This window comes from Salmo salar, chromosome 01 (assembly GCF_965601325.2).
Source record: "Salmo salar chromosome 01, fSalSal1, whole genome shotgun sequence".
NCBI classification, from domain to species: Eukaryota; Metazoa; Chordata; class Actinopteri; order Salmoniformes; family Salmonidae; genus Salmo; species Salmo salar.
Genome location: NC_138291.1, coordinates 120,277,525 through 120,286,579, shown reverse-complemented (window position 1 = coordinate 120,286,579; position 9,055 = coordinate 120,277,525). Strand labels below are relative to the sequence as shown.

The 9,055-nt window shown below is 47.3% G+C and overlaps 1 protein-coding gene across 1 annotated transcript in view; it reads right to left on the bottom strand.

The window, feature by feature from the left end:
- Positions 1-7,587: 7,587 nt before the first annotated feature.
- The window catches only part of LOC145877557 (uncharacterized), a 53,919-nt gene continuing 52,451 nt past the window's right edge, over positions 7,588-9,055 (bottom strand). The window contains exon 8 of the mRNA XM_082973393.1: positions 7,588-7,755. Within this exon, the coding sequence (XP_082829519.1) occupies positions 7,588-7,755 (168 nt within the window). The remainder of the gene's footprint in view (positions 7,756-9,055) is intronic.

Sequence of the window (9,055 nt, the reverse complement as noted above, 5' to 3'; positions counted from 1 at the left end):
CCATGGGGCACTCTGTTCACAACGTTGACATCAGCAAACCGCTCACCCACATGACTGCCATCTGCCTGGCATAACTGAAACCGGGATTCATCCATGAAGAGCACACTTCTCCAGCATGCCAGGTGAGCATTTGCCCTCAAAAGGTTGGTTACGGCGCCAGACTGCAGTCAGTTCAAGACCCTGGTGAGGAATACGAGCATGCAGATGAGCTTCCCTGAGACGGTTTCTGACAGTTTGTGCAGAAATTCTTCAGTTCTGCGAACCCCGAGTTTCACCAGCTGCCTGGGTAGCTGGTCTCAGACGATCTCGCAGGTGAAGATGCCGGATGTGGTGGTCCTGGGCTGGCGTGGTTACACGTGGTCTGTGGCGGTGAGGCCAAATTCTCTAAAATGACATTGGAAGTGGCTTATAGTAGAGAAATTAACATTAAATTCTCTGGCAACAACTCTGGAGATCATTCCTGCAGTCAGCATGCCAATTCCACGCTCCCTAAACTTGAGGCATGTGTGGCATTATGTTTTGTGACAAAACTACACATTTTAGTGGCCTTTCATTGTCCCCAGCAAAAAGGTGCACCTTCGTAATGATCACGCTGTTTAATCAGCTTCTTGATAATCCATCCACCTGACAGGTGTGGCATATCTTGGCAAAGGAGAAATGCTCACTAACAGGGACGTAAACAAATTTGTGCATAACATTTGAGAGAATTAAGCTTTTTGTGCGTCTGGAACATTTCTGCGATCTTTTATTTCAGCTCATGAAACATGGGACCAACACTTTACATGTTGCGTTTTATATTTTTTGTTCAGTGTAGTTGTGATGAGGGCAGAGTGATGTGCATGTACCGAGAGAGACTTCAGGATACACAATAAGTACACTATCAAGATTAGATTTGAGACACCATTTTATTTTTAAAAACATCAAGAAGTACAAACATTTGAATAGCTCATTTAATAAATCACTAAAGATTTCTATTAAAAAAATTATATAAATGGTAAAATAAGCATGCAGAGTATGGCTTAATTATGCCTTTGAATACAAATGGTATAGTTGCTTGTAGTATTGTCAAGACTTGTTTTAAAATGTTCAGTATAATCTGTAAACCTACTGTAGATCTACTTTTAGAGTCCCACAGCAGGCCTACTGGCTTTGTAAAACTAGTTGGAGCATAGTGGTCTCAAAAAGATACATTTTCCTGAGAACAAACCATTGAGTCAGCTGAGTAGGAGAGCACATATCAAGTCCAACGACACGTTCAGACCGTAAGACATGGGTATAGTTACATACCGACACGTTCAGACCGTAAGACATGGGTATAGTTACATACCGACACGTTCAGACCGTAAGACATGGGTATAGTTACATACAGACACGTTCAGACCGTAAGACATGGGTATAGTTACATACCGACACGTTCAGACCGTAAGACATGGGTATAGTTACATACAGACACGTTCAGACCGTAAGACATGGGTATAGTTACATACAGACACGTTCAGACCGTAAGACATGGGTATAGTTACATACCGACACGTTCAGACCGTAAGACATGGGTATAGTTACATACCGACACGTTCAGACCGTAAGACATGGGTATAGTTACATACAGACACGTTCAGACCGTAAGACATGGGTATAGTTACATACCGACACATTCAGACCGTAAGACATGGGTATAGTTACATACCGACATGTTCAGACCGTAAGACATGGGTATAGTTACATACCGACACGTTCAGAAGGTAAGACATGGGTATAGTTACATACAGACACGTTCAGACCGTAAGACATGGGTATAGTTACATACCGACACGTTCAGACCGTAAGACATGGGTATAGTTACATACCGACACGTTCAGAACGTAAGACATGGGTATAGTTACATATAAACACACATCCATAGGTATAAAACAAAAATACACAAACCAATGAACAATGTCTTGGAAAACTGGCTGCCCCAAGATAACCACGGTTTCACTGAGAATAGAGAGTAGGTATTATATATACACTGCTCAAAAAAATAAAGGGAACACTTAAACAACACAATGTAACTCCAAGTCAATCACACTTCTGTGAAATCAAACTGTCCACTTAGGAAGCAACACTGATTGACAATACATTTCACATGCTGTTGTGCAAATGGAATAGACAACAGGTGGAAATTATAGGCAATTAACAAGACACCCCCAATAAAGGAGTGGTTCTGCAGGTGGGGAGCACAGACCACTTCTCAGTTTCTATGCTTCCTGGCTGATGTTTTGGTTACTTTTGAATGCTGGCGGTGCTTTCACTCTAGTGGTAGCATGAGACGGAGTCTACAACCCACACAAGTGGCTTAGGTAGTGCAGCTCATCCAGGATGGCACATCAATGCGAGCTGTGGCAAGAAGGTTTGCTGTGTCTGTCAGCTTAGAATCCAGAGCATGGAGGCGCTACCAGGAGACAGGCCAGTACATCAGGAGACGTGGAGGAGGCCGTAGGAGGGCAACAACCCAGCAGCAGGACCGCTACCTCCGCCTTTGTGCAAGGAGGAGCAGGAGAAGCACTGCCAGAGCCCTGCAAAATGACCTCCAGCAGGCCACAAATGTGCATGTGTCTGATCAAACGGTCAGAAACAGACACCATGAGGGTGGTATGAGGGCCCGACGTCCACAGGTGGGGGTTGTGCTTACAGCCCAACACCATGCAGGACGTTTGGCATTTGCCAGAGAACACCAAGATTGGCAATTCGCCACTGGCGCCCTGTGCTCTTCACAGATGAAAGCAGGTTCACACTGAGCATGTGACAGACGTGACAGAGTCTGGAGACGCCGTGGAGAACGTTCTGCTTCCTGCAACATCCTCCAGCATGACCGGTTTGGCAGTGGGTCAGTCATGGTGTGGAGTGGCATTTCTTTGGGGGGCCGCACAGCCCTCTATGTGCTCGCCAGAGGTAGCCTGACTGCCATTAGGTACCGAGATGAGATCCTCAGACCCCTTGTGAGACCATATGCTGGTGCGGTTGGCCCTGGGTTCCTCCTAATGCAAGTATAATGAGCAAAAAAATACACTAATCCACTCAACGTTTTAGCAGACGCTTTCATCCAGAGGAAACGTTTTCGTATATATATATACACGGGGTAGTGCTGCTCAGTGCTTCCACACCCAACAAACATCCTAACCCCCAGGCACATGTAGAAAAACAGACCTTTGGGAAAGTGAGGAGCTTGAGTTGAGTCTAGTGTCGTTTCAGGTAGAGAGATGCTAGTCAGCGAGATGACACAGAGATTCCCCTCCTGAATTAGCTCAAGGCACTGATATCCTGGTAGAAATAACTTCATTTAGGCCCAATACCAGACACAGTAAATACAATTGCTAGCTGTTAGCAAAGCAGTGGAGTGGCAGGTAGTGCTACTGATGAGAAGTAACACTAAAAGCTAGAAATGAAATGGTACTGGGTAGCCTGGTTGAACCAGACCTGGGTTCAAATACTATTTGCAATCTTTCAAATACTTCAAGTGTTTGCTTAAGCCTGCCTGGAGTGCCAGGTTTGTACTTTTGGGACTTTTCTATTGAAACAGGCAAGCTCAATAAAGCACAGCTAAATTACTGAAAATGATTTAAAATACTATTTGAACCCAGGTTTGATCTGAACACGTGAGCTCTTGGAAGATCCTCTTGCCAGAGAGAAGAGGGTATTAATTTAAAAAAGTACAGAAACTCAGGAAAAACAGACCGTATCACTTGCCGTCAAACCAAAACCGCCAGTAATACAGGTAACTTCCCCAGCCCTCGTTAACACTAAGGGGCCAGCGGTTTTTAACTAACAATTAGCACGTTAGGTAGACACTCCGCAGCTGAACCATGTAGTGGTGACAATCAAACCGACCGACATAACGGCTAGTTAGTGGCAGGGGCCAAACACTAGAATTATCATTCAAAAACAACAGGAAGTTAATCAGGCTAATTGTTCTGAAACATCTTCATCAAAATATTGTCGTTGAGTATGACAGGCCACTGCGGATAGAACAAGGCGAGTCGAGTCGGTTTGCGAACGGGAGAGTTTACATTAGGCTAAGTGCATGATTATGAAACAGATTTTCAGCATAACAATGGTTTGACTTACAGGGTGACAAGTGTAGCCGTGGTTAAGGGACGTTTTGGTAGCCTGCAGGATGCTGTGTAGCCGTGGTTAAGGGACGTTTTGGTAGCCTGCAGGATGCTGTGTAGCCGTGGTTAAGGGACGTTTTGGTAGCCTGCAGGATGCTGTGTAGCCGTGGTTAAGGGACGTTTTGGTAGCCTGCAGGATGCTGTGTAGCCGTGGTTAAGGGACGTTTTGGTAGCCTGCAGGATGCTGTGTAGCCGTGGTTGGTTAAGGGACGTTTTGGTAGCCTGCAGGATGCTGTGTAGCCGTGGTTAAGGGGTCGGGCCCTTTAGTTCCAGTGAAGGGAAATTACATTTACATTACATTTAAGTCATTTAGCAGACGCTCTTATCCAGAGCGACTTACAAATTGGTGCATTCACCTTATGATATTCAGTGGAACAACCACTTTACAATAGTGCATCTAAATCTTTTAAAGGGGGGGGGGGGGGGGGGGTTAGAAGGATTACTTTATCCTATCCTAGGTATTCCTTAAAGAGGTGGGGTTTCAGGTGTCTCCGGAAGGTGGTGATTGACTCCGCTGTCCTGGCATCGTGAGGGAGCTTGTTCCACCATTGGGGTGCCAGAGCAGCGAACAGTTTTGACTGGGCTGAGCGGGAACTGTGCTTCCTCAGAGGTAGGGAGGCGAGCAGGCCAGAGGTGGATGAACGCAGTGCCCTTGTTTGGGTGTAGGGCCTGATCAGAGCCTGAAGGTATGGAGGTGCCGTTCCCCTCACAGCTCCGTAGGCAAGCACCATGGTCTTGTAGCGGATAAGAGCTTCAACTGGAAGCCAGTGGAGAGAGCGGAGGAGCGGGGTGACGTGAGAGAACTTGGGAAGGTTGAACACCAGACGGGCTGCGGCGTTCTGGATGAGTTGTAGGGGTTTAATGGCACAGGCAGGGAGCCCAGCCAACAGCGAGTTGCAGTAATCCAGATGGGAGATGACAAGTGCCTGGATTAGGACCTGCGCCGCTTCCTGTGTGAGGCAGGGTCGTACTCTGCGAATGTTGTAGAGCATGAACCTACAGGATCGGGTAACCGCCTTGATGTTAGTGGAGAACGACAGGGTGTTGTCCAGGGTCACGCCAAGGTTCTTAGCACACTGGGAGGAGGACACAATGGAGTTGTCAACTGTTATGGCGAGATCATGGAACGGGCAGTCCTTCCCCGGGAGGAAGAGCAGCGCCATCTTGCCGAGGTTCAGCTTGAGGTGGTGATCCGTCATCCACACTGATATGTCTGCCAGACATGCAGAGATGCGATTCGCCACCTGGTTATCAGAAGGGGGAAAGGAGAAGATTAATTGTGCGTCGTCTGCATAGCAATGATAGGAGAGACCATGTGAGGATATGACAGAGCCAAGTGACTTGGTGTATAGCAGAATAGGAGAGGTCCTAGAACAGAGCCCTGGGGGACGCCAGTGGTGAGAGCACGTGGTGCGGAGACAGATTCTCGCCACGCCACCTGGTAGGAGCGACCTGTCAGGTAGGACGCAATCCAAGCGTGGGCCGCGCCGGAGATGCCCAACTCGGAGAGGGTGGAGAGGAGGATCTGATGGTTCACAGTATCAAAGGCAGCCGATAGGTCTAGAAGGATGAGAGCAGAGGAGAGAGAGTTAGCTTTAGCAGTGCGGAGCGCCTCCAGACACAGAGAAGAGCAGTCTCAGTTGAATGACCAGTCTTGAAACCTGACTGATTTGGATCAAGAAGGTCATTCTGAGAGAGATAGCAGGAGAGCTGGCCAAGGACGGCACGTTCAAGAGTTGGAGAGAAAACAAAGGGATACTGGTCTGTAGTTGTTGACATCGGAGGGATCGAGTGTAGGTTTTTTCAGAAGGGGTGCAACTCTCGCTCTCTTGAAGACGGAAGGGACGTAGCCAGCGGTCAAGGATGAGTTGATGAGCGAGGTGAGGTAAGGGAGAAGGTCTCCGGAAATGGTCTGGAGAAGAGAGGAGGGGATAGGGTCAAGCGGGCAGGTTGTTGGGCGGCCGGCCGTCACAAGACGCGAGATTTCATCTGGAGAGAGAGGGGAGAAAGATGTCAAAGCACAGGGTAGGGCAGTGTGAGCAGGACCAGCGGTGTTGTTTGACTTAGCAAACGAGGATCGGATGTCGTCGACCTTTTCAAAATGGTTGACGAAGTCATCCGCAGAGAGGGAGGAGGATTCAGGAGGGAGGAGAAGGTGGCAAAGAGCTTCCTAGGGTTAGAGGCAGATGCTTGGAATTTTGAGTGGTAGAAAGTGGCTTTAGCAGCAGAGACAAGAGGAAAATGTAGAGAGGAGGGAGTGAAAGGATGCCAGGTCCGCAGGGAGGCGAGTTTTCCTCCATTTCCGCTCGGCTGCCCAGAGCCCTGTTCTGTGAGCTCGCAATGAGTCGTCAAGCCACGGAGCAGGAGGGGAAGACCGAGCCAGCCTGGAGGATAGGGGACATAGAGAGTCAAAGGATGCAGAAAGGGAGGAGAGGAGGCAGAATCAGGAGATAGGATGGAAGAGGAGAGAGTAGCGGGGGAGAGAGAGAGCGAAGGTTGGGACGGCGCAATACCATCCGAGTAGGGGCAGAGTGAGAAGTGTTGGATGAGAGCGAGAGGGAAAAGGATACAAGGTAGTGGTCGGAGACTTGGAGGGGAGTTGCAATGAGATTAGTGGAAGAACAGCATCTAGTAAAGATGAGGTCAAGCGTATTGCCTGCCTTGTGAGTAGGGGGGGGAAGGTGAGAGGGTGAGGTCAAAAGAGGAGAGGAGTGGAAAGAAGGAGGCAGAGAGGAATGAGTCAAAGGTAGACGTGGGGAGGTTAAAGTCACCCAGAACTGAGAGGTGAGCCATCCTCAGGAAAGGAACTTATCAAGGCGTCAAGCTCATTGATGAACTCTCCAAGGGAACCTGGAGGGCGATAAATGATAAGGATGTTAAGCTTGAAAGGGCTGGTAACTGTGACAGCATGGAATTCAAAGGAGACGTTTTGGTAGCCTGCAGGATGCTGTGTAGCCGTGGTTAAGGGACGTTTGGTAGCCTGCAGGATGCTGTGTAGCACAACTAAGTGATCTATGTGATTAAAAAAAAAGGTACTCTTATAAATAACTAAAAACAGCAGATATATATATTCATTGTTATGTGATAGCTAGTATAGAAGGTCGTCCCTGAAGCCTCACTACAGGGTCCTTCAGTTATCAACAATCCCCTTGACTCCTTTTGCCCTTCTGGTCTTAAAGGGCCCAAATAACGAGTTGGGTAAATTAGTTTAAATAGTGACTGATTCAGCAGATACCCAACCTGGTAGTTTAGAAAACTGCACACACAAGCCCCTGACACACCTAAAAACCTGCAGACCGTGGAGAACAGGCTAGTTTCTCATACAGATCCACTGTCTGTGATGATCCCCCCCAAAAATGGCACCCTATTCCATATACCAGCGCACTAAAAGTAGTGTACTATATAGGGTACCTGTTGGGCTGTAACCTGGGTTAAAAGGTCATATGCTGAGTGTGATGCTTTGGATGGTGTTAGCAGGGATCCTGGCATCCGTTTCCTCTCCGTTGATCCTGAAGATGACGTGCGTGTTGTGAGGGATGGTGCTGGTGGACGTCAGGGGCTTTCCCAGCCAGCCTGGAGCTCCACGTCGATACATCTTCACCGTCACCTATAGGGGAGGACAGAAGAGAAGTGTGATAAGTAGTCACCTTTCGTTTAGGAGAGAAATCTTATTTATTGTATCTTTATTTACATACAAAACAGTGGTCCTCCACATGTAAAGCTCCCCTATCTAATTTCATAAACTAATACATTTTTCTAAATAACTTTCTTATATAAAAAGTTGTTTGTTTTAAAGTTATGGTGGTCAGTCTGGCTTGGAGGCGTTTCTGACGTTCTGGAACCTCTCTCTGGGGTCAGTGGGGACTGATCTTAGGTCTGTACCTCTACAGCTATATTGACAAGCTGTTGCTTCCTGTCTGGGGGGGGGGGGGGGGGGGCTGGCAGGAAGCAGAGGAAAGGAGGAAAAAAATAATAATAATATTAAAAAAATTAAATAATAATTTTTAAAAAATCACTGGGCCGGGACTCATTCAGATGGTAGGTTACAGACATTGTGGCTTCAAAAGGCCTTGGTGGAGGTGATCCCATTCACGCACTAAATGCTGCATATGCCGGCTCAATCAGAAAAATGACCCAATGCCTATATCCCGCTATCAGATTGAATCAAAGCCCTGTTGTACTGCATTCCGTTCACTCTGGCCCCAGTAGATCAGGTGTCAACAAGTGTTGGAAAAATTACTTGCGTCATGCACAAAGTAGATGTCCTAACCAACTTGCCAAAACTATAGTTTGTTAACAAGAAATGTGTGGAGTGGTTGAAAAATGAGTTTTAAAATGACTCCAACCTAAGTGTATGTAAACTTCCGACTTCACACACACAGTATATGTTATCTTTACAACTATAGAGATACTGCATCTGTTATCTTTAAAACTACCTCACTCTGATCAATGAAATATAATGAATAGAATTAATTATATTTCTGTCTGTGAATCCCCAGAACTGTGAGAAGACCTGTCTGTGTATAATATTGAATAATGTTTATAAATCCCAGCCCAGCCCCCCAGACCTGATCTCGTCGGCCCGGCCCCCCAGACCTGCTTGTGCCTACTACATTACCATTGTCAATCCAACGTCTAGCATAACAGTTCTATAAAGAGTTGGCAAGAGAGCAGGAACAGACTGGCACCCGGGCTACATCACGATTCACCCGGGCTACATCACGATTCACCCGGGCTACATCACGATTCACCCGGGCTACCTGAACCCGAGTCCACTCACAACTTTGTCCCAGTTTCATTAATATCCATACTAGCACAGTGTACAGCTAGATTACACAGTGATGGGTAAAGGGGGCTCCGGAACGGCACAGCGGTCTAAGGCACTACATCTCAGTGCTAGAGGCGTC